Genomic DNA, 26,423 nt, shown 5'->3' on the forward strand with positions numbered 1-26,423 from the left:
CATTCTTTAATGTAAGACTGTCAAAATATATGGTGCCCATCCCACTTTGCCTCTTACTATTTTCCCTATTTCTCTTGCACAGTTTTAGGGAAAATTGGATGCATGTCCTTTCTGAAACAGACTCCTATTCCAGGTGCTTAGTCTTGGGGGAGAGGAAGCTCTGCCTGCCTGTGGGGGAAATTCCTGTCCCCTTGCATTGCAGGGTGGGGTGGTTGCACGATAGCTGTGCCAGCGCTTTCCTGTTGCTTCACTCGCTGAACGTGAGCGTGCACATGCCCATGGTGCTGCATCAACAGACCTGTGCTCTGCCCTGAGCTTGTGTAACAGCAGAGAATGCCAGGTAAGCCCGAGCTCTAATCAACTGCTGTGGCAGCTGCTATGCTGCTGGGGATGTTAGCACATCACCTGGGTTTCTGCTGACCACACCAGCTCTTAGTCTGCTGAAAGAATCTGAAGTGCTGCATAATTTGTTCTCTTTGCTGTAAAGTAACTTGTGTGTAGCTGAAGCAAATGTCTTTTGGATTTCACTTTGCTTTGCAGATATACAAAGAGTCATAAACAATTCAGGTTATTTACTCAATTTACAAAAGTGAGTAAATTTTCCAGTACATGATTTGGTCTATTCTTGTCATGTGTGAGTCCTGTCAGAGCAAGAGATGCTGAAGGCCTCTCTGTCCATGCTGGACCCTTCCAGTTGGAGCAGGGCTGTACGTGACCATTCCAAGTGATGTGTTTCATACCAGGCAGTGAGGCCAGTAAGACTGAAATGTGCTAGATGGAAGCAAATCATACTTGGGGCTGCAGTTTGGGCTTTTCTCTCTCCTTGTGCAGCTGCTGGTAGAATGGGTTTCCCAAGCTCCCACCTGCAGGCCCATTCATATTCCCCATCTAAGCCTTTTCTTCATAGGGTAAGTTGGAGAGCAATGGGGAGCAATAGTCTGAAACTGAGCAGAGGTGGAGGGGAAAAGTAAGCTATATGTCAGTAGCAGTTTCATAACTGATGGAAACTAGTATGGGAGCATTTGCCCCTGGGAAGAGGTTGAATCTTTTTTCATCAGATACAAATGCAAAGGAGGAGGAGGAGGATTCTATTAAAATTAAAGGGAGGAGGAATTTGATGGCATGACTTGGGCAGGAGGAACTCTAACAATCTGTCCTGCATTATTTAATCAGTATAGGTTGAATATTTGATTATATGGTGTTCCCTGTTAGAGAGGTTTCACTGTATTGTCTTCCTTACTCACAAGGTGTACAAGGTCACCTGCTTAATTAGAATCTCCAGTGCTGCCTGACCTCAGGGAGGAGGATGCCTGGAAAGGGCAGTGAGCTGCAAAAGGGGCTGGTGAGAGCATTTAAGCTAAGCACTAGTTGACATTTGCAGTTGTAGACAACAAGAGCTTTGCCAAACCTGCCCTGAATGTTGGCTGTGATTGGAGAATGGCACCTGGTCAAGTTACAGTGCAAAAATTTGTACAGTGCTACTGTTAAGCAGCTGAGCCTTGTGAGCTCTATTTAGGGCTTGTACTTATGAAGCAACTGGAATAACATGTTGGGTATGGTGGTAACTCCTCCTCTCTGGCACTTGAATTTAGACTTGGATTTTATTCAGTTTTTTGACCAGGACCTCAGCTGTTTGCAAAGGGGCAAAGCAGGACTTGTGACAGTGGTTCTGAACACCCCTGGGTGCAGAGTTCCACATGACCTTGGGATTGTCCTTAGATGTACACCAGGAAATTTCTAATGCATCTGAGGAGAAAGAAGAGACATCTGCCCCACTTTTGTTTTTTATATCCCCCTCTGGTCTAAGCGGGTAATAGAATAAAATGGGAATTGCCCTTGGGTAACTGCCAGGAAGCAGAATTCTTCTTTGTTGGCATAGATTTATGGATGGATTTATAAATGCTATATGAAGGCCACCCCTGCTGAAGGGGCCTGACTTCTCCAGTGGTGCCCACTGAGTTCATCCAGGGATGCATTTGCACTTGACCCTGTTGGGAGCCTTCCCTGCTGCTCCTGTGAAGTGGTCATCCCTGTCCCTGTTTGTGTCAGCTCTGAGGAGCCCACCATGACCATACAGAGGAGTTTCTGTGAACTGTACACTCTGGCATTTTCCTGCTCTAGTCACTCCAGGGATAATAAATAGCAATGGTAATAAATAAAAGCAGATGCTATAGAGTGAAGCTTATGTATGACACATTTTCCAATGTACGTGCATTCTGGTACATGAAGTACTCTATGAGTGTATTGTTTCGTTTCTTCTCTGATACCTCTACAGTGTACTCCCTCAGTGGCAGGCAATTGGGGTTCAGGAGGGAGGCAAAGCCTTCTGCAGGTGTGGGTATGGGCAGGTGCACCTATAGGCTGCAAACCAGTGGTCTGAAAAAGAAGTTCATGCTGAAGGAGTCGGTCTTCCTTACCCCAGTGTACATGGTTCTGCCTTCACGCTTATAAGAATTTTTAAGTGAACAGATCTTTTCTTGGTTTAGTATCAGTTAGTGCGTCATGAAAGAAGTTCAAGGGATTTTTAATCTCATGAGATGAGGACCTCCCTAGTTGTAGCTGCAGGTTATGTATGCAATGCTAGCTGATGCCACCCTTGAATAACAAGTATAATGTAATACAAGTGTCATACACTGTCTTGTGTTTTACTGAGGTCCTCACCTGAGGGGTGTGTGTGTGTGGGAATATGAACCTGCTTGTAATGCTCTAGGGCTTGAACTAGTTCCATGTGGAGCCAGCTGAGATGTACCTTTGGAATAAAGCTCACATGTGCAGCTGCAGAAAACTCTGGTCAGAGGTAAAGGGGCTTCATTGCGTGAAGCAGTTCACATACCAAGTCCATATCAGCAAAAATATGTGCATATGTATCGGATTCAGTTAGTTCACCACTCTTGACTTTCTCTTACTCAAGCTGCAAGAGAAAATGGTCCTGGTTTGGACCACGTGACCCCTCTGTGGCCTCTTCAAACTTTGCCTGTTCTGTGATTCTGATTCTGCCTCACACCTACTGAAGTGGAAGGTTTTGTTTCAGTTTAAGTGAGAAATATTCCATTAAGTGAAACTGATTTGGTTTGAACTAGCGAGGTTGTTTTTAGGAGAAATCTTCAGTTTTATCAGCAGTCAGTCTTGAATGTTCAGTGTTCAGCATTAAAGCCTGATATGCCAAAACCAGAAATTCAATGAATTAAATAGATTTGGTCACCAATAACAAGAAGAGACTGACAAGACAAAAAGAAATAATTGTCATGTTTTTAATGCTGGTTTGAACAGCCTTACATGAAGACAAAGCACCAAACATTGAGTGTCTATCAGCAAAGCCTAACAGCATTGGCTGGCTGTCCAGAGCCACCTCTTTTTCAGTATTCATCATTGAAGGGGTACTCTGGATGGTCACGCCACCTGTGGAAAGGTCAGATTGGACAAGTGAGCTCCTTGGGTGAAGCAAGATATCAAATCACTGCAATTGACCTGTGCCCAGCAAACCTCTTCCTTGCAATATATATGTGGCCTTCATGGAAGGTTCTCCTACTTATCCAGAAGCTGTTCTGCTCTGAATAACTGCCCCTGCAGAGCTGGAAGCAAGCCTGTGTATTTAAGGAGAGGAAAGTAAAAGACCATTTTTAAGGCCTACGGGCTGCATATCTTAAGGAGAGATGAGGGAAATCAACAGGACTCTGGATGTCAACTATTCTCACTATTTAACTCAGGTGAGTAGAAGTGTTTTAGGAAAGGGGGATGGCTTCACCATGTGTGCTATACTGTGGGAGGGGAAATCTTTGCTCAGATGTCTAGAAAGACATCTAGAAATAAGGGCTATGTGTGAAGAAGAGGTACACCAGACTGTTCTGCTTTGCCTTATGACCTTAGAGCTGGCATGAACGGATCTGGGTCTAGGGTGGTTCTTTCCCCAAGCAGCTGCCATAACTAAACTAGGTCTGGCTTTCCTCTAGCTCAGCCTACACGTAGATATTCTGCCAGTATCTACTGTGGCAGAGAATTTACAAATAAGCTTTGGGATGACCCTGTTCAGGGGAGAAAGGGATGGTTGTGGGTGCACCCTAACAAAAAGACATTTCAGGCTTCGTTTTAGAAACTGCATGCTCAGGGAAGATGCACAATTTGGGATCATTATAAAAGGCAAGAAGAAAATTCCCAGGGTCAACTTCAGGTGAAAAAAATAACACTGTTTGCCCATTATTGGCAGTCTTGAGAGAGAGGTAGCTGTTTTCTGTTGTGGGTTTTCTTGTTTGTTTGAGAAGCTGATGCTAAATCACAAGCCCTGGCTTGACAAACACTTTCCATTAGCTAAATGAAAAATTTCTGAAGAGCATTCTCAGGTGCACCATGGCAGCTGGCTGCCTTGCCTTACAGCGCAGCACAACAAATACTGGCATTTACCCAGCTGTGAATCGTTCCAGTCTGGGAAGGACACATTTCACAATATTGAAGGTAACTAACTGGAAGGCATCAAACATTTTGAATTGGTTGTGTCAAAACATTTCATTCCAATATTCAGCCAAGACCAAGTGTTTACACATTAACAGATTGAGTTGGTTGAAAAAAAATCCCAAAAAACAAAACAAGCCACAACACTTTGGCTTGTTTGACTTCAGTATAATTTAATGATGTCTGAGTTGCCAGTGTCATTATCTCTACTTTTCATCTATTGAGCATGCTTGCTAATCAGATCTCACATATTCAAAAGTCTGAGTCCTTTGAGTGAAAATGATTCACTTGGAGGAGTCAGTGCAGCTTGGCATAGCTGGTAAGGAAAAACATCCATAGCAGAGAATGGGAGCATAAGATAAATCAAGCAGATACATTAATGTAAAACTTGCCCTGCACAGTGCTTCCAGATTTCTCCAAGAGGAGAAGAAACAACTTCAGATTGAGATTTCCTGAAGTACTCATGTTTTTATAAAACCTCCATTTTCTTCTCAGATGCTTAACTTGCTAATTCATTCCACTGATTGCGTTATCCTGTTTGCATGGGCTTACTCATACCATCGGAACAACAGGTTTGCACACAGTACCCTTTATGGTAGCTGATAAGGGGAAGAACCAGAGAAAAGCTGGATTTTTCCATTCCTGCTGGCATGTGTATCACAGCAGTCAAAAGTTTTGCATGAAGTTGTCTAACCAAAAGTCTTTCTGTAGCGTGGTTTGACTTTTTCAGCTACAGATTGCTGGATGAAATAAGAAATGTATTTAGGCTGGTAATTTGTCTGATGCAGTGTCAATTCCAGACACTTCAGTGTGGTAACGCAGAGTAGGCATATATATCTATATATATAAATCTATGTATCTGCTCCTTACGTGGCAACATCACTTTTCCAATAAGGCTTTTTTCATAGCTGAGATCAGATTGTACTTAAACATTTTTCCCCAAACACGGAGCTCTTGTGAAAACTAGAGCTGCAATGCCCCTCCTATGCATCCTGTTTTCCTTATATCCTTGGTGGCCTCCTATGACCAAATTCAGTCTAATAAAGTAAAGCATTTAACTTATTAGTTTTTTAGATTGGTAGCTTAGAAAGTTCTTCCCCTGTGGGCATTTGCAGCCTTTGACTTTGATTCTAGGAAAGGCTCTTGAGTTTGCACCAAGGTTACATTTCGTGTATATAATCTTCAAAATTTAAATGATGCTATAACTCAATTTTGCTATATAAAACCAAACTGTGTCAGATACCAAAACACACTTAAGAATCTCTGAGGCCATTTGCGAGAAGCCTTCTGGAACTAACTACTGCTAATTGATGGAAGGCTATTTTAAGTTTTAAGAAACAAAAGCTTCAGAGCACCTGGCTGAGCTTAAATGTGAAAAATGCGCTCCATTATGATGCTTTTAAATTAGTGCATATTTTTGATCATATTTATGCAGCACAGTAAGTGGTTTGTTTGTTTCTTTGCAACATTTCCCTGTATCTTTTGAGCAATGGTCAAGATTTTAGAGTGCTATTGATGCTGTTATCAATGCTTTCATTTCACGCTACAATTTAGCAGGACACAGATAATCTAAGGAGAAATGCGTGGAAATTAATCTCTAGCATTTGGCTACTTACTGAGTGCCCTGAAAAGGGAAAACAAAGTTTGGCCATAAGCTGTAGATGCTTTTGAGATGAAGGATAAACAAACAGCCTCATCCTCTGGAAGAGAGGGGTTTTTGGCTAGGTTGGAGCTTTCAGGTGAAGCAAGACTATACTGGGTGGTAAGCTTTAGGTGACAAGCAGCAAGAGATCAAGCCTGGATAGGTCTCAGAAGAGATAGTTAAGAAGTGGTCTAGCAGTCAAACGAGCTTTCTGTTCTTCTGTTTTTCTTAGAAGAAGGTACAATTCAATTTTATTTGAATTTCAGCTCCAATATCTACACTTCTAGACAGGGACGATGCTATGCCTTATCAGTGTCTGAGACCGCCATTCACCACGTAGCAGAAGGAGTTTAAAGAAATGGAGGAGAGATGGAATAGCAAGATACACTCATTTCCTACTGGGTGGGCTTTGAGAACCTGAGCTGCAGGCAAATATTGTATACTTATTTTTGCAATGGGTCCAGGAGCATACTCAGGCTGCATTAAAAGTCTCTCATGTTCAACCCTTACCTTAGAATAGGGTTGTATATACAAAATTAATATTCAAAGGAAGGGATTTTTTTTTTTAAATTCTCTGAAAGAACAGGAATGCCCTATGAGGATCTAGGATTTCTCCTGTACTTACATTAACAGTTCCACATAACGAACATTTTTGTTCAGGGCTTCAATTTCTTTCATCTCTTGCTCAGTGAGGGAGAAGTCAAAGATCTAATGGAAGAGATGTCAGGAATGAGTTAGCATTTCTTGTCATGATCAACCTTCATATGTTCCAGATTCCAGAAATACAATCCCTCCTTCTCCCTGTATCTCTCCCACAAACCCATGCTTACTTGCATTTGCAGGAGTCTCGAGGACATGAATAAGCCCAGTCACATTTGCCTACACCTTTTTTGCAAGAAGTGGAAGGTGGTCTGGCAATACTGAGACACCAGCTTTGAAAGCAATGTATTTCCAGGGGAAGTAGGGAGCACTGTGAGTACTGAGTGCTGCAAGGGATGCAAGAACAAAATAATCTTATTTTTGGGTGGTAGTCAAACCAAATGTTTTCTGGTGGTGTGGTTGTGAACCTTTCTGTCGCATTTGTGTGCAGCTACCCTTCCCTAGCAGAGCTGTCCCATACCTGAAGACAGGGCAGAACAATAGGTCCTTCCTGAGCTCCTGCAGCCTTGGGCTACTGACCTACTGAGTTACCTCATCTCGCTTGTCCTGCTCACTGCAGCAGCTGCTGCTCTGGGACACACCAGCAGCTGGAGCTTTAGCTGCTCCAGAGAGTTAAAAGACACCAAAATTTCCTCTGTGCACTGTTATTGTCATACCTTGTTACCATTTAGTGGTGGGGACAAGAAGCATCAAATGTGGCAAAGTTTGCCACTGGTCAAGCCTTACATATGTCTACAGAAAAAATGGGGAAATTACCTTTTAAGCCTATGTAAGTGGATTTTCCATGTACTACTGGAGTATGAATTTACCTGGAAATTCTCTCTGATGCGTTGTGGATTGAAACTTTTTGGGATCACCACCACCCCTCGTTGGACATTGAAACGCAAAGCAATCTGTGCCGCAGTCTTGTTGTACTTCTTGCCAATGGCATTCAGCACAGGATCCTTCAGTAAAGGAGGGGAGGACACATTTACCCTGGAAAAAAAGTGGGAAGAAAAAGAAAACCTCCTCATCTTTAATGTCTAAACATAGGGGCATCTACTTGTTTGTGGACAGAACACTGCACCTTTTGACAAGCAGGGTGAAAGACAGGAGAAAAGCTTTGGCTCTTAGGTTGACGCGTTGTCAAAGGCAACTTCCTGTGTGATGTCCTAACATTGACTTTGTTTATCCTTCCTCACCTAAGCCCCACACATTCACCATTCCAAACACTTGCCTGCTGTTAGAGGAGACCTAAGGCAACCTCCTATGTAGACACCTAGCATTCTTTGATGACAGCATGCGGCAGGAGTGTTGAAAGTTTAGACTCACAACAGTAATATTTAGACACTGAGGTTCAAAACCACTTTAAAAAATGGGGGCAGAGGTATTTTGCATGGAGACCCAGCAGTGGAGAACTATGTTTCCCTGGATATTGTCCCTCTATCTGAAAGTAACATGGGGACTTACCATGATTCATCCCTTGAGGTTCCCAATGGGCTGTACCCAACAATAACGATGTCATGTTGTCTGCAAAATTCTAGGAGTTTGGGTTGGGTGAAGTAGGGATGGCATTCTACCTGCAAGAGTAGCACAGAAAGGATGACTAATCAACAGGACCAGATAAAGAAGCAGATATCCCAATATTTGTGAGAGCTACAGACCAGGTGATGCTTTCAGGATAGATGTAAATTAAGGAAAAGGGAGAAACACCATCTGTGGTTACTATTCTAATTGTACATTGCTGGGTGATTGATTTTTTAATTACTTTCTTTTTTTGGGTGGACAGCAGATTAACATCTGCAACCATAATTTGGCTGCAGGGAACTTTTATTGGCCTGCAGTGGAAAGGTGGCAATAAGTGGGGATTATGGAGGTGAGGCAAGCTCACTAGACAAATAGACTGAGAAGGAAACCCATCTCATGTGGGTCAGCTCTCCATTTCTCTGCCTCTTCATTCAGGATGACTAATCTGATGTTGTTTTTAGGGAAGTGTTGGCATGAAGTGTCCCAGTTAGAAAGGTGTGGGGGGGTATTCAAAAGGTGAGATTATGACCTTGTTGCAAGCTGTGCCCTCCCACGTTGCAAACACTGTTCCCTCACAGGCATGGATATTCTGGCTGTGATCTCAGACTCTGGGAAATGGATGTCTCAAAGGTGACAGAGCAACCACTGTTTGCAGTGGTTGCTATCTGGCAAGTCTGAAGCTGTCTGGCACTTCTGTGCTTGCAGGCCAGCTGCTCTAAGCTGAGCTTAATCTTTTGCCTGGTTTTCCTCGACCCCAGGAAGCATCAGCAATGCTCATTGCAGTCTCAGGGGCACACCAGAAACAGCAATTGCATTTTGCACCCGCTGGGCATGTTAATACCAGGGAAGGGTGCTGGAATTTCCTATTCTCACAGGCAGCCTTTCCCTCCAGGCCAAGTACAGAAATGAAAGCTGTGGCCAGCCTCCTTCCCTGCCTCATGGCCATTCCAGCTGGGAGTGGGAATTTGGTCCTGGTTGGTCCCTGGCCTCATCTCTATTACTGCTAAAGTGGGTATTTGTGCCAGACGAGTCAGAAGGGCTTCCCAGAGATTTCTAGGAAATGCAGAGACCTGCCAAATGCGAGAGCCAAAGGTACTGGGCACTCAGATGGGTCGCTGCCACTTGTCACCTTCTCAGAGCCCCGCTGCTGTAATTTAACTCAGATGTGCCTGTCATCCTCATGGGATTGTTCCACTAGGGCCAGTCACATAACAGGGTCTCCTTTAATTGAACGTTTTCTCTCTTACAAATGTCTTATAGGAAAAGTACAAGAGAGGCAAGTACAGGAAATTCAGGAGTTGCTTCTAATGGCTTTTATCCTTGAGAAGCCTGGAGTGACTCAGGGTCTGTAGGGTTGTGCTGGTGTTAACTAAGATAGACATGGCTTCATTGAGCACTGGTTAGCTCTGAATGGCTTTCTTGGGAATTTCTGGACTTGAAGTAAGGTACATGGCAGAAATCTAAGGTCTGCTTTGACTCAGCATTCAATCTTGTTATGGAGCTTTGGCACAGAGGCACCAGTTTTATTGTTCTGGAGCAGAAACTGAGGAAAGCGATTGCTCCAGAGCCTTCAAATATTGATCTTTAGCCTAGATAGGAAGAGTAATATTTTCAAGCTGGAAATGGAAGCATGGAGGGCAGCATCTGTGGCAAAGTACACATCATCTTTGTGTACATGGTGGCTTAGGCTGTGTGTTTGCATTCCCCAAAGGGCAGTGGCATCGTGGCAGGCACTGCCCTTGGCTTGCAGTCATACCTGGTTGCTGACAGGTTTGTACTTAAGTCCTGGCTTGTTCATGATCATCTCCAGTTGCCTGCGGTTGAAATTGGATACTCCAATAGACTTTGCCAAGCCAGCATCTTTGCATGCCTCCAGAGCCTGCAAAGAAAGCAAAGACAAGAGGAATCCCATAGGTTGGCTTGATTTCTTGGAGCGTACATTTTAAAGAGAGGTGGAAGATAGACCATTATTGAGAACCTTTGCTGCAGCAGAGCTAACAGCTCTATTAGCATGAAGGCTGGTGTTGTCCAGACAAACCAAACTCTGTTCCTGTGTCGACCTGCTTTCCAGACCAAGCCCTAATGTTTTTTACCTCCTGTGAGGGTAGAAATTGTCTGGAGAGCAGAAAGATTTACCCTGAGATATAGATACTTAAGTGCCAGGCAACTGCTTTTAGAGAGTTTTGCTTACTTTGCGCTGCTTTAGCGGTGCCTCAAAGCTGGAGAAGGCAAAGTGAACAAAACAGATTGCTTTCCTGATAAGTCAATTCACTCCTTTTGATTGTAAGACAGTTTTTCATTTGAAGTCTTTATCCAGTGAAATCCCTTAAATATCTGGCAAGGCACATCACAAAACCTGCACAGAAAACTTCAGTACAATATGAAGCAGAAAAAAAAATGTGGGTGAGAGAGAGGCATTCTAGATATTTTGTGCTTTAGACAAATCCTAGTAGCTGGGAAACTCTTATGAATACTGGACAAGAATATATTCCCTGGTCTTCATTTGCTTCATCTGCTGGGTTGTTAAGGGAAAGGGGTTCCTTTCCTATGGTCTTCCCCTTCTCGCCTGAAACTCTGCACCCAAATAATTCAGTGACTGTTTGAGGAAGAGCAGACCCCACCATGGAGCTGGATGCCCTTCCATGTTTTGTTATTCTTTCTGTCTTACAGGAGCTGAAAGCAGGGAGGTTTAGAGGCACTGTGTTTGATGACCTCTAGTTGGCCTCATATGCCTTCTATCACTCAGTGACAAGTCAGCAAATACAGTCATATGAATTAATTTTTGCCAGCTAGCTTAGTTTCACTGAGAGAGTGAAATTATCTGGATTGAGTTGAGCCATTTTAATTCAGATTAATGCTGATATTTGCAGGCGGTCCCCACCACCTATTTTTCTGTTGGCTTATTAGCTGAAGAGAGTGGCCTGCTATAGAATAACCTTTACATTAAACACCAGCTCAAAGATAAAAATATAGCAGTGTTGGGTGAGCTATTGCTTTTAATATCTGAGCAACCATTCTGTGAAAAGAGGGGAATGAACTGCATCAGCCAAATTCAAATGTAACATAAACAGCTAACGTGGAAGTCCCCCTTCTCTCTGAGACCCAGCCTGGATGGCTCAGCTGCCAAGGGAAAGTTCAGGCACCTTCTGGGCTCTCTCCCCCTTCAAAATTTCACTCAGAATTTCACCATTCTTCATCTTTATCTGCTGTACCTCAAGTAGAGCTAAACTGGGACATGACTATCCAGATCTGGACAGCGCAAGCTGAAGTGGAGCACGTAGTAGCACCTCTTATCGCTCTTGGTGTGAACTGGATGTAATTAGTGATGCTATTTCATCAGGCCTGGTGCAGAGGGAGAGCTGAGCAGCTCTGGCCGTGAACTAAAGAGGTGTCCATGGCTTTGAGAGGCAGAAATGTGAGAAGAATGCTAGTCTCATTTTCTCTTTCACCAAAGATCCTGAAGCCAAGTGACACTAGGCTTAGTGAGACATCTGCCTAAAGGGCTAGAGCACATCACAAACAAATCTAGGGTGCAATCTTTCAGGCAAATGCTACTTCCCTCCAGGTTTTCTTACCAGAAAAATCTTCTGTTCCCATCTGATAAGTAAATTTAGAAGTGAGTGAACTTGTTCTAATGGCAAGTGATGGCAAGGTCTTGGGTTTTGGTTTTTGGCGGGGGGTGGGGTTTGAGTGGGGAGATGTTGGTTCTTTTTTTGTTTAATAGGGTTTTTTGGTTGATTGTTTGGTGGTGGTTGGTTGGGTTTTTTTGGGTTTTTGTTTGGTTTTTTTTGTTTGGTTTTTTTGTTTTGTTTTGTTTTGTTTTTTTTATGGTGAGCTTTAGGGCAAAATCTGGGTTTTTTTCCTGAAAGTGAAAAAGATTTTATTTTTTTCAAGATGACCTAGTCTCTTCTGAGGGCTCCAACTTTCTCTTTCTTTGAAGATCTGATAAAGGGGAAGAATTGGTAACAACCTAATGATAAAAGCTTCGAGTAGTGAATGTAGAATGCACTCTCTTAAAGAGGAAATGTGGATGTCTGATGTTTAAACAGTGTTTTGTTATAAAAGTAATTAAATGACAGCAAAAAGAAATATCCTTAAAGAATTTTTAAGGATAGAAGTAAAACTTATCCATGGAGCTAGTAGAATTCAATCCATTTGTCCTGGCAATTTACTTTAGTTATGTTTATGAAAACCACAAGTAAAAATGAGAATGAATATCTGTGGGTTTAAAGCATATATGGATGGATGTTGTGTTTGCTTACCTCCCAAGTGGCACATAAGTCTGTCTCATGGTAGATAAATTTTCCATTTTCATCTTTTGGGTAGAGTGCATCTCCAGGCTGAAAAGTAAAACCATACTGCTGTGCTTTAAAGAAAAATTTTTCAGTCCTTAGAGCAAAATTTTTTTCACAGACTCTGTTTCTACTAGTAAACAACAAAAAAAATTTGAGTAGTTTTCTGAAACACCCTAAGTTCAGCAGGTCATTCATGCTGGGCTTACCACATCCTCGTCTGCTAGATCGTCCTTGGACACACTCCTGAACTGTCACATGAGAGTGCACTCAGGAGTTCCTGGATGGACTTGTTTTTCAGCAAACTTTTGACCTTTATGTTATGGTATCCAGAAGACTCATCTCCTTCCAAAGGGCTGGGTTAGAGTACCAGCTTGTGTTCTCTTCTACTTCTTTCCTCTTCATTTTGGCCCTTCCCTTGCCTCTTGCTTGTGTCCTAGGCACTTGGGAACTGGACTGAGCTGGTACTCTCCCCAACAGCTGGAGGGTCCAGGAACTTCTGGCAGTAACGGGCTATTGGCATAGCTAACCTCTTAAGTGCATTATCCACCTTTCTTTGGGCACTAGAAACTCCTCCAATCTCTGTACTCTGTAGGCTTCAGAGATGATTTATGAGCTGATATCTCACAAGCACAGCTTTCTCTTATTTGCTGGTTATTTCACGGCTGTTGCAGGCAATGCATTAACACCTCCCTCCCTTGTGTCTGATCACAATTTCACTTTTGTGTTTTGCTGGAGTTTGGTTTTCCTTTTTTTCTGAGCAAAAACCCTTCACTGATGTTTGACATTTGATCTGACTTCAAACCACTACATTTCAAAGGCTTGGGTACAAGATGTTGACGTGGTAACTGCTTGGGAACATGCAGCTGTGACTAATATGATCAGTAACTATCACCTCCCAATTCAGTTGAGTTCAAATCCAAGGCATTTAATGGGAAAAGTGAGCCTAAGGAAAACACAGACTCAGGTTTCAGAGGGCCAAGGTCTCAGTTACAGGCATAAGCCTCTCTCCTCCAAATGTGCTGATTTTCCTCAGAGAATTCCACAAAGACAACTTGTTGCTTTTGTTGCTCTGTCTTAATGGGAAAAAGAATACCTTGACTAGAAGGAGGTAGGTGGCTGTTGGGTACATTTTTTTTTCAATTAGAAGGCAAAGTGTTTGCCATCATAGCGTGAAGTGGAAAAACTTAATTTGCAAAACCACCTCATGGTATTTTGGAACAAACCATTCATCCCATGACACCCCAGCACACTTTCCAAGGACTGCAAGTTCAACATATTAAACAGTTGGACCTGTTTAATTTTAGTAAATGAGTCTGAATTCAGGACCTTTTTACTCTGCCCCACTTTTAATTCACTCACTTCTGTTTGACTTTTTTTTTTAAATAGTAGTCAATAGGCAGCAATTATATGAGCTAATTTACCATCCTCCTATTTTCCTTTATCATTTGTGTTTTAAAAATGAACCAAGTCAGGATGAATGGTGCTTGAAGATTAGCTTCTCTTGACTGAGATGTGGTGTGAACTACTGTGGATTTCTACAGTGATCAATTCCTCCTCCTACATGCAGAGAATTCTGCAAGGTGTTGAAGTGCAGTTGTCTCTGCTCAATAATTTCCAGGTAAAACTTTCTCTACCAAGCTATCTTTTTATGAAAGGGAATTTCTGAATGGAAGAACTGCCTGCAGATGGATAAAGTGCTGAGAGAAAGGCAGTGTTTTGATGGTGACAGGGTGGTGACAAGGTCTTTCAGAAGTTGGTCATGTATTTTAGCTCTGGGTTCTCATGAACTACACCACACCAGTGATCCTAGAAATGCTGATGTCTTCTCTTGCAGTTCTCTTGGAGATAGCTTTGTGTTTTATACTGGATAAAAGGTATGCTTCATGCTGCTGCATGAGCACTGAAATTAGTGTGGCAACACCATACAGTCGCTGCCATTATGTGGGATCACATGTTATCATGTCATGTTCCAAGTCTGGAGGCACTCCAAAAGACACCAGACACCTTGCTTGCTAGTTTAAAACCCAGCAACTCTTAACCACTGAGAGGAAAAGTCCTGCTCCCATTATAATTTTATCACCAACACACATGCAGGAAGACAATTCTGCGCGTCCCCTTGCTTTCATAAAATGATCTTTGACAAGCAGGCTTTCTCAAGAGAGCAATTTTAACAACCTGTGAATGCCTGTCCTATAAACAGAAGGGCAACACAAAGTCAAATAGTGATGCCAGTGGTCTGTTTTGAGTTATTCTTTTAAAATTACAAGATGCTTAGATGAGACTTGTTCAGTGTAACACTAAAATATCTGCTTTCCTATCAGATGACAGAATCATTAGTTTGGGACAGATTTGCAGATCATTTAGTGCACAAGTTGATGCTTACTCATGAATCAGTCATCTGAGAAGACTCCCCCAAAAACCTGCTGGTTTTTTACCCCTAAAATACCTGTGGGGTATGAGCTCCTCAGACAGAGGGAGGGCACATGGTGGCCTCTAAGAGACCTGTTTCTGCTGATTACTCCCTTGCTAGGGTGGAGGGGCTGAGCAACACTGCTGGGGGCTAAAGGCAGGAAGGACAGAAGTCCTGAATGAGGAATCTATGTGGGGAAAAAATACAGGGAGATACAGGCTAATGTTGGTTGGTCAGTGAATAATTGCACCCCACATGGTGGCTATTCATGAGCTGTTGAAAAGCAGAGGGGCTTTGCTGAGTGATGCTCTCTGAAACCATAGTCCTCTTGCTCTGCCTGAAAGCCCTGTGACAAATTGCTGCCTGGGCTCTGCAGGGGCATGTTTCTGGCTGTTTTCAGGGTGGTACTGTAAGTTCTGTCTTAAGTACATCACTGCTTCCAACCAGAGACTGCTTTTGCTAGATTGCTTTTACAGTGATGTACTTTTGCTAGTACATCGCTGTGCTAGCAAAAGTACAGTGATGGGGAGGAAAGCACCAATGCTTGCAGACTAGGGGGGAGTAGGAGTTTCTTAGAGTTACATCTGCATGCTCCTCATCAAAGGCAAGCATCACAGGCAGGATGGGTGTATTTGTGAGAGAGAGAGCAGAGAAAGGAAACCTGTCACCACTGCAAAAGGATGGGGTTTTTTTCATTTTGTATTTGACATTGAAAAGTGTATATTTTTCAGGAAGAAAGTGACTTATTTTTTTCTCTCCTCTCATGAGAAACATGAATGAATCTCTAGGTCTGCTACTCCTTTAACTACTCAAGATTGTTGATACAAGCCTCAGGGAGTCAGATGTATATTACTTTAAAGCCAGCTGTCTATATCTTTATATTGTGAGACAATGACCTTCACTATGTGGGAGAATGAACTACTAAAGAATACAAACACAAGAAAAGGGAAACAGGAAATTGCTAGTGGTGGGAAATTTTCAGAAATGTACCCAAAAGGATTCCATACGTGTGACTGTATAAATAAAATTTTAATATCAGAGTCTGGTTACTTCTATACAGGTCTTAATAGGATATGGCTTCCTCAGGGGGAAGAAAAGGGCTGCAAGTGTAATGTGATAGCCTCATTGGTAAATTGCTTCCTCTCTGATGGTTCTCATAATTTGGAGTCTGCAGCAAAATATTATTTTAATAATCAGAGATCTACCTTTCTTGCAAAAAGAGGTCAGTTTAGAGCTCAAACCTTGTTCAGAAACAATTAACCAACTAATTGCCTGACCCTATTCTCTCTTAGAAGAAAGACTTAATTAGTTCAAAACCACTTAAATGTTTTGAATATAATTCTCTTCATTTCATTTGCCTTTGTATCATGTACTTGTAGAGGAAAATTGTAAAGCAAGGTACAAACAGCTGTGAATGCAGAAAGTTTGTGGACTTGCAAGAGGGAGGCATGCAACTATGATGTGAGCTCCCTGTATTCAAAGGTTTTGCCTACAAGTTGCCCAGAGCCAGCAGTATGAGGGAATATCAGACTTGATCATTTAAGAGTGAGAGATGAACAACCCTTGTTTGGCATCACTTAGGATCTAGTGAAGCTGAGTGCTGCAATTACAGAGATTAAGATCATAACCACAATTTTCCCAGCAGCTTCAATTTGGGACAGAATAGGGAAATCAAACTTGGTGACTTTTTGCCTTTCCCTCTCTTCCTCTGAACTTTGCCCCTGGCCTGTTGCTGCTTTGTATGAGTTCTTTCCTCCAGTGATGCTCTCCTCATGGCTCAGAGGGGATTCAGACACATGTACTGCTCAGCTGTGTAATTTTTCAGAGTAGGAACTGCTCAGCCACAGTTGGAAGACCTGTCCTTCCAGCAGAAACACTCCAAGCAACATCTCTCCTGGCCTGTTCTCACACCACCTGATAAATGCCTCTCTTTGGGTGGGCAGTGCACAGAAATGCATGTATGCAGTATATCTCAAAATATATATGCTATCTGCTCAAAATGCTATTGACAACCTAGGCTGGAAGCTGCAAGGAATATACTAGATGGAGGCCTTGGTTCAAGTTAAGTTCATGCACTTTTTCCAAGCAATTTTTCTTTTTACCTTGAAAGCCATTGGCAGCTCAATAATGTAGAGGTCAACATAGTCCAGCTGCAGGATCTTCAGGGTTTTCTCCAGCGTGGGACGCACCAGCTCCGGGGGGTGGCAGGTATTCCACAGCTGGGGAGGCAAGCACAGGCTTTCTTTGGGTGCCAGGAGGAGCAGAGAGCCAGCTGAAGACCCCCAGCACACACTCCCTCCCTCTCGTCCTTCTGACAGAGCCCATTATGCAGAGAGCAAAGACATCATGGTCTCCATCCCTGCAAGGCAGAGGTGAGTGCCTTACCTTGCCTTCTGGCAGAGCCAGGTGTAGAGGTTAAGACAGGAGTTCTTGCCCAGGACTGATGAAGTGTTGACTCAGTAAAGCAATCACATATTTTTTTATTACAAAACAGGTTATTCTGAGCTGAGTATATTACAAACTCTTGCTCAATGAACTTAGATTCCTTTTGTTTTCCAAGCATATGCTTTCACTGAAAAACTTTGTTCCCACAAGGAATCTGTGGTCAGTTTTATGCTTGAAGGCAGAAGCTTGGATCATGTGAGTTAGCTATTGAGCAGCCAAGCACCCAGCAGTAAGAGAATCTTCTGGTTTTTCTCCTGTGGTCGGGGAGCCTGAGAGACTTCCTGACCTAGGCAAGTTTTCTCTTATTCCCCAGTCCTCACGGGAAAATGTGTTTGTGTTTAGTCACTGTAGTGCAGGTGTGAGTAGTTAAAGCACAGTCTTCTGTACCTCTTTAATGCAAACTGCTTCCTTTCGGGGTTATGCTCCGAGGTTGCTATGGAGTGTGCTCAGCTGGTGAGTGTTCAGCACTATCTCTGACTGAACTGTGCTGATGCAAGTCTCTTGCAAGGATAAGACCATAGCATGGTAATTAGTAACCAAGAGCTCTTTGTAAACTGATTGAGTTTTGTCGATTTTAACTGCAGCAGAATTAACACACAATAGAAGGTTTTAAGTACCATTTGAATGCGCACAATAAGTTGGGCTATTTTCTTTTATTTTCTTTTTTTTTTCAACTTAAAAACTAACGTGTGGAGTCACATTTAGGTTTTTGTCACTTTTGCTGGTTGGAAAAACCTGCTGTTTGCTGGTATGGTCATTGTCTAGTCAGTTGTGCTACCAAAGCTGACAGCCACTGCATGCAGAGGTATAGAATAAATTTGTTCTACAGACACAAAACTTGAATTGTGATTTATGGGAGAAGAGTTGATTATCAGTGTTAAAGGGCATAGCCTGTGTAAGTTTTAAGTTGTTTTATATGCTTGGGTTTTTAAACTACGTTATAGTTATTCCCTGGGAAAACAGTCTGCTCAGTTCTGCCCACAGAAGCAAGGACATGTTAAGCTGTACTGAGAGCAGGACATCTGACCGTGCCCTAAGGTGACAAACCAAAACAGCTGGAAATTCATACTAGGCCTTTCTCAGCTGTATGCTGCAAGATGTGAAGAGTTTATGATCAGCAGACAGTGGTAAGAGGCTGAGGTGTACTGCAGTAAGGAACCAAGGTCCTGCTCTCAAGAGTTTAAGTTGTTCCACTGGATTTACAGAAAATCTCTCGTCTATGTGTTTTTTAAGCATTTTACCTGCAAAATGAGCTTAACTTGTATTTAAGTAAGGAAATGACTTTGTGGACCCTTCATGTCCAGGTTGTTACTGTGTTTTAGAAATTTGGTGACCTGAGATATATTGTAGTTTTTCTGAGTGCCCTTTTGAGCCCAGCTCTATTGAGCTCAGCATTTGCCAGTGAATATACTTCCCTCCAAAGAGCAGAGGTTTTGAAGAACCAGCCTTTAAAAACAGCTGTACTATGTTTCAAAACATTTGTACTATGTCAATACATCGATGCCATGGCAACTTGAGAGTTTTATAACTGTTCTCATGATTTGTACAAGTTATTGTATTATCTACCTAAGTAGAGCCCATGTTTGAGCAGTCAAAGCTGCCAGCTGGCTTTGGCATTTTAGGACACCACATTTCCTGGAAATGTTACTTCTAGTTTAATGAAAGAAATATCCTGGGATGAAAGAGGAGACCAAAAAGGTCTTGCTGTATAAGCCAAGTGAGATGTTGGCAGTTGATATAAAACCTCTAAAATTTCTGGATGCTGAGCTGCTCTGCCTGATCAGGCAGCCAGCAGCAAGAGCCAAGTGCAAGTGCTGATGATTTCAACTGGCAGATGCAGCGCGATCACGCCAGGTCACTGTTCCAGCAACGCTGCCACTCAGCAGGGCTGCTCTCACCAGTCCCTGCTGATGGATCAGCCTTCCATCTGCAGCATCTTTGCTTCAGGAAAGATCTGCATGAGGGGCTTGAGTCTGAAGGCTCTTGGGACTTTCCAGTGCTTCTGATGTCAGTAAGGAAGAAAACATAACTAACTTCTGTAGTGCCTGGTGCTTCCAAGAATGGTCTGTGTATCTACCATGTTTCCTAGAAGATGCAACAGTTCTTATCAATCAGTTACTGATCAATGCCCAAAGTATCTACTGGGTTGAGATTTGCCTGTAGTTTGTAAGCTACCTAAGTTTGTGAGGTGCATTAAACTAAAGATATATTAGGCAAGGGAGATCCCCTCCCACTCCTTCTGAGAAGTTCAGAGCTGCTGTGAGAGCTTTGAGTGAAACCTGTGAAAATTCTCGATTGTGATAGATTGAATTAGTTGCAGAGTATTTTCTGTTTCTGCTTTTAAACTCTTTTAAAGATCATAGAAATGTTATGATGGACTATCACCCTGAGCAGCTGATGTTTTGTCAAGCACAAACAGGACACGACTGTAAGAGAAATCCATTTGTGTGTCATGTCACAAACACAAGGCAGGCTGGGAGCACAGGCATTGGCTGTTGTGGTACGGTGTGTTGCAGCCCTGTGGCTTGCAGGACCTGCAGTTTTCCAAATGACTCATTGTTTAAGTAGTGATTATCGACTAGGAAAATCATCTGGTGATGAGATCAGACAACTGAATAGAGAAAGGCTTAATAAATAAAGGAAGTTTGGAAATTCTACTTGGAGATCTGCTTTCATAGAGCCTAAGGGTTGATATGGGCAAATAAACTGCAGGGGAAGCAGTTGAGAAAGTTAAAATACTCAAAATTGTTAGGACATCTGGTTCTAACCTTTTGGCACAACTTGATGGTGTTGACTTGTAATATTACTGATAATTTGCAGTAATGAAACTATAAAACTGTTGAAACCAAATATTTTCACTGATCCAAATCAACATATTTGGCATATAAGGGACTGAGAAATTCCCCTGATAAAGGCAGAGAATTTGAGAACGTGAGGCTTCTCTCAGAATGGCAAGGTTGTTATCACAGAACCATCCAGGAAACTTGGAAAAGAGGTGCATATTTTACAGATTGGAAATTGCTGTGCTTGGAAATTGGTCTATAGCTGCTGAAAATCCACTTGGTCTGCAAACTATCCAATATGAAGTTTAATTTCCCCAGATCATAGAACTTCACTAAATTGCTCACAGTAAGCCAGACCTCTCATCCCATGGGATCTTTCACTCTAGGAACAGTGGTGTTTATTTGCACGTCTGTTGAGTAATTGTGGATTACGTCTTATTTGGGAAAGGAGAAAGGGAAAATATTAGGTTGATGTGTTCAAAGAAGCACTGCAGAAAGGACTATTTGAGGCCATAAACTCCCTTAGAAACTTGGCAGTCACCATTGCACTACAATGTGCAACAACCTCTCTTACACCTGGGTAATTCATCGTTGTTGTGACAGCTTCTGTCAGACACTTCATTGGACAAGGGATTTCATTATTTTAGGAGAGAGTCAACTCATAGAGTTAAGACTTGAATATATAAAATAGCTCACGCATTACTCCAGCCTCATTGCTCTAGAACAGAAGTGTAATGACATCTTCTGTCCAAGTAAGTTGATTCATCATCCTAGAACTTTTTAATTACAAGTGATACAGTAACTAAGGGTGTAGCTTGATGAGTAATTTTCTGGCAGTAGTACCAATGTAGGCACTTGCTGTTCTCCCATACACAGACACTGGCATGCATGTGCTTGCTCCCACCCCTTTCATTGTGCAACTTCATGGCAAACCTGTGCAGGGAATTGCTCTAACAGAAAATAACTCAGTTGCAGGATCATTGTCCAGCTGGAGCTCTGTGTGTGACAACACAACATGTGGCACAGTAACAGGTTAGGCAGCACTTTAGTCTGAACTTAGCCATGGTCTTCACTTGCAGGTGCCTACAAAATAAGCAGAAGGGATGTTGCACGGTTCCCACTGTTATCAGAGATTTACACAGAGAACAGTGATTCCTGTACCTCACAGCAAACCTAGTGTTCATAAAGATCTACAGCATTCTGGTAATGGTAGGAAAGAAAAATAAAGGATGTTGGATCTGGAAGGAAACATTCCAGATGTTGACTGCCGGCGCTCTTAAGAAAGACCATTCACAGAAATTCTGGATTTAGTGTAAATAATCTGAGTGCAGGTTCTCACCTTGCCACAGTAAAATATGTCCTCTCGCTTGATCTTCCCTTCAGCAATCTTCTCGCGGATGGCTTGTCCCACTTCGTGCTCATTGAAGTAGACAAAGGCTCCATCGATGTGGCGGTAACCAGCATCAATGGCAATCTTCACTGCCTCCAGACAGGAACCTTTGGGAGTCTGGTGGGAGAAGGAAAAGAATGAACATAGTGTCAGCCTGCTGCCTGCCTCTCCTTCAGTGCTGGAGGGTCCCTGAGATATGCGCGAGATTCGTGGTGTAATTTATCCTGAGTGACCGTCCCTTACCCCCCAGGCAACCATGTTCCAACTTCCAAATAAGAGAGGGCTGTGCACTTTTTCTCAAAACTGTTGAGCATGTGGGATTAGACTGGAAAAGGCAGCGAAGCAAAAAGTTGTCTATCTCCATGAAAGAGAAAATATTAGCGTCCTCAGGATGTAGAATCGAATGCATTTGATATGAAAATAACTTCAGAATTTCTTATCTAGTGAACAAGGGCTTACCTACAACACCCGTTTGATAAAATGGCTTACTCAAGGAGAAGATGACTTTTTGGTTGAGCAGAACTGGTCAACCACCTGCTGATCAGAGGCTCTTTGAGTAGCTTGGACCTTTCAGCAGTGCAGGAATTTGGATTTGACTTCTTTCTCCTCAAGTCAACTTCCAGTTGTTGGTATCATAATCTGAAGGTCAGGACTATCTACTGGTATTCCCAGTTCTGAATAGCTGCTTTACTGTGTGGTTAAAAAAACAGTAGTTGCTTTAGTGTATATTTATATATATTTTACTGCTTCAGTTTAAGATGATCCCAAGAAACCTCGTAATAAGTGACATTTTTGTACTGTTTGCTCATCATTGCCAAAATTCAGAGTAAGCTTGTGTTTTCAGAACAGTCATATTTTCCATATTTTCCATAAGCCAATATGGCAAGCAAAATTACACATAGGCCAAACTAAGCAAAAAAGCACAAAACTGGTTACCGAAATTATTTGTCTGGTCGCTAAAATTGTACTGAAAACAACTTGTGGTTCCTACACTTTTTATAATGAGAGAGCAGCCCTAAGTCATGGTGGCCAAGGGCATGCAGCAATGCTATTCTCCCATCCTTTTCATGGGCTTTGTTCTGGTGCAACGGGGATATCTGATTCACTTTAAGATAAACTGAAGTAGGGTAAGTCAAACTGCTCTGCTGTGCTGCTGTCTGTCAAGAACAAATGGCAAGAGTTGGATTCTGCTATCTGCAAGTGCAGGGCCAAGACCACATTGCTTCTCCTGTGAAGAAAACAGATGCCAGAGGCATCTGGAAATGAGGTAGTATGAAGAGAGGATGTCAAATTTGTTGGTTTTGACAATGCCAAAGAAAGAAGAGAAGCAGGACTGGCAGTAAGTGTTGTTGGGAAGGACCATTTTACACCATAGCAATAGCTCTCCTCCTCTCTCTCTTAGCTGTCCTTTTACAGCTGCCGCTGGCTGTCCATGAGTTTGTCATGAAAGAAACAGCTTCTCTTCCACCACCTGCTGAACTAGAAGGTGTGAAACTCATAGCTGCTATAGGATGCTTCAATGATTAAGGACATTGGTCTTCCCGCTTCAATAATTAAGGACGTTGGTCTTCCCTTCCATGCATATGAAAGAAAAGTCTTTGAGGGACTGCTGAAGACACCTGGGGATGTCTTCATCCCTGCTTTTCAGTCCCAGAGCTGTGGGCTGGTGGCAGATCATTCTGGGATGATGGGACCATATTCTAGCCTGCTTGCTCAGTACCTCATCTTGGCTGACTCTGAGGGACACAAAATGGACCAACTTCTGTTTGGGCTTGGGAGGAACTTTCTGCTCCAGCATGCAGTGCCTAAAGGTTACTTAAAACACAAAAGTGCTCACACGTGCCCTGATTTATTACAGACCGGAATGAGGGCCTAGAAGCAAAACGGCACAATTTGGCACTCTAGAGTATTTACAGCAGTGATGGTGCAATACTGTGTGCTTAATTGAGGAAGACAATGTAACACTTGTTTCAGTACTTTGCTGCTTTCATTGTGGAAGCCTCCCAAAAGCACGCTCGGCCCCTGGCAGGACCCTCTCCTGGTTGTTAGTGGATGTAACAAAGACCATGGCAGGTACCAGCTTTTCAGGCACACTCAATGGCTGCTTTTCACTTGGGGCATGCCAGGCAGCGTTACAGAAGTGTGAGGCATGGAGCAGTGACAACCTCCAACATGTTCTCTGCTTTGTCCCTGCCTGAACCTGCAGGAGAGGATTTGAGAGAGGCATCAGGATGAAAGCTCTGACATGAGTATTACAAGCCTGTGGTGACTGATGACAGTAACCCTCAGACCTCTGCCCCGGCAATGAGTGGCACGAGGCTGGAGCTGCTGTTGCAGAGCTCAGGCTGACTGGCACAGAGCAACAGGGCTTAGCTGAAAGGTCTGGGGAGCTCAAGCCTAAGTGATTATTAGTTATCTGAAAGACAAGTATATTTCCAAAAGTGTTATCAGTGTTTTTTCTCTCTGAAATGTGATTTTGTAAACAATGTGTATTCTAGATTTCTTCAGCCTGTTTGACTTTTACCATTCAAGCATATGAAAGCAGAGCATTTAGAGGACAGTGATGCATTACCATAATATAGATTCTGGGAGGGAATTTTTTTTTTTTTTTACTTTTTCCATTTGTTGAAGAGACTGAAAATGGGATGTGAACCCAGTACTAGAATTTCCCCTCTTCACACTCTTGAGAGATTGCACAAACACGGCTCCCTATTGTTTCCTGATACTGTAAACTAAACTCTACCAGGCAAGGAAATGTTGATTATTGGGTTGTGTCTTCTCTCAGTCACCAGGGCCAGTTTGGTCAGTAAGAAAAGCAGAAGAAATAGGTGAGGAAAGGTAGAGTCTCACAGGTAAGGGAACAGCACAGTTTCAGACATGGAAGGAGGGTAGAATAGAGGAAAATGCTTGCAGTTACTGCATCTGCTTTTGGCTGAATCAGATGACTTCTGTTAGAGCTGAACTTCTGTGTATTTCTTAATTTTTTTATATGGGACTTACATCTGTACAAATAATCTTCTGAAAGACTCCTCCATCTCAAGGAATAACCTTATTCTTTAGGGGCTCGGGGTGGCTTTTTTTTGGATCAGGTCTTGATTACCAATGGCGGGAGATGGGTTTACATTATATATGTATGTTTTTATTGCAGTACTCCATTCCATCTGATGTGGTATATTAGTTCTGACAGATTCTGGTCTAAGGTGCTTCATATAAAAATGCAAAGCAATCTAGGGAGTAGTTTTTGGAAAATATTGCCTCTATTGAACCATCCCAGCTGAAGGTCTGAGACATCTGTGAGTCTGGAAACTTTATACCATATGTTTATTTTCATTCTAATGGAGGAACTATCATTTCTGGCATTTCACATATTTAATCCTTCCAAATCCTGCAGTAATGGGCTGTGGTAAACTGTGCTGATGAGTTGCACAGGCTAGTCATGTTGTGGTATTGCCACTTTTTAGAAGTGTTGCTTTAGGTGTCATATCTTATTCCATTGTTTCCTGACAGACCCTACCAAAGTTGGGTGACTCAAACCACCACTGCTCCTCCATATTTCCATCAGAGAAAGACACCTTTCATCAGAGAAAGCACAAACCTGGATCTTTCCCCTCTACTTTGCTGCTCAGCCTGAGGTATTTCAATCTCTTCTGTCTTTCATAGGTCTTCAGTAGTGACCAGATCAAAGGTTACCAACTGAAAACCAGTTTTTATTTAAGTGCAGATAGAAATTTGTTATACATCTATGTTGTGTAAGGGTTGGCACCGCCAATCACAGCAGCTGATGCAACAGCACTTCCCAGGCTGTTTGGCCATGGGCAACAACCTTATTCTACTCAGACCCCCAGACCTCTTCCCCCTCCTTCCTGCAGGTTATACTCACTTAGTACGTTACCTAAAATGCAGCTGCCTGTGCTGCCTGCTCACTCCAGACAGGGCTTTATTCTTGCACCATTCCTGAATGAGCAGCGTTCACTTTTAGAGTAGTACAACTATTAAATGAGGTACTGAAATGTCTCTATGTCATAAACCTTTGTTCTTTGTTAGTAGTAATTCAGGGCTCTCTAGCTTTGCCCTTAAGACAAATCTCTGCTTCTTTATTACTTCTTATTTAAGCATAGATGAGAGGTTTCTTGATCCTCTAATCAGCGTGCCTTGCAACTACGCTACTTTGATCAAGGACTTCTTTTAGAACGGGAGTTTTATAACCACTTGTGCACTGTAAGTCAGATATTTATCTTCAATGCTTTTGCAGACAGTCACTAATTTGTGCCAAAGAACCATATTAAATTTATTGCACATTTTATGATAAAAGAATAACTGGTTGACTAGGAGGACTTGCTCAATCACTAATAAATTTCTTCAATAGCATCTGTGTTATTGTTAAGATCATAAACTTCAAGGAAACAAGAGACACAATTATTCCCTCTATCAATCTATAGCTTGTAAACCAGCTGATTTACCATCATGCCTGACAGATTTAACTGGTATCTGTTTCCTTCAGGCTCCATGATAAATAAATCCAGCAGAAGGGCTGGGAGAGCAGACTCAGATATGCACCTTCACTGAAAGAAAGGAAGCAGCAATTTGGCCCCTTCTCCACAGATGAGGTAGCCAACTGGCCAATTACCGCCTTCTGTGAGTCTGAAAAAGCAATGTGCTTCATCAATTCTGTCTGTCTGAAAGGGTCTGCTCTCTTTTTCCTCTGAGGCCATAATCTTCTCTAATTTTTAATGTTTATTCCAGAGACCTTCTGTCACATCCCATTTTGTCAAAAACTATTCTCCCTACCATAGCAAATGGTTCAGCTTCAATTTCTTTTGAGAGTGCACATGACCAAGCCACAGGT

The 26,423-nt window shown here is 42.5% G+C and overlaps 1 protein-coding gene across 1 annotated transcript in view; it reads right to left on the minus strand.

The window, feature by feature from the left end:
• Positions 1-3,237: 3,237 nt before the first annotated feature.
• Positions 3,238-26,423, minus strand: part of AKR1D1 (aldo-keto reductase family 1 member D1) — a 34,966-nt gene continuing 11,780 nt past the window's right edge. The window contains exons 2-9 of the mRNA XM_030959800.1: positions 21,527-21,694; positions 17,062-17,178; positions 12,517-12,594; positions 10,011-10,133; positions 8,198-8,307; positions 7,558-7,723; positions 6,714-6,796; positions 3,238-3,399 (exon numbers count right to left, since the gene is read on the minus strand). Coding sequence (XP_030815660.1) covers positions 3,357-3,399; positions 6,714-6,796; positions 7,558-7,723; positions 8,198-8,307; positions 10,011-10,133; positions 12,517-12,594; positions 17,062-17,178; positions 21,527-21,694 — 888 coding nt within the window. The 3' untranslated portion in view covers positions 3,238-3,356. The remainder of the gene's footprint in view (positions 3,400-6,713; positions 6,797-7,557; positions 7,724-8,197; positions 8,308-10,010; positions 10,134-12,516; positions 12,595-17,061; positions 17,179-21,526; positions 21,695-26,423) is intronic.

This window comes from Camarhynchus parvulus, chromosome 1A (genome assembly GCF_901933205.1).
Source record: "Camarhynchus parvulus chromosome 1A, STF_HiC, whole genome shotgun sequence".
In the NCBI taxonomy this organism is placed as follows: domain Eukaryota; kingdom Metazoa; phylum Chordata; class Aves; order Passeriformes; family Thraupidae; genus Camarhynchus; species Camarhynchus parvulus.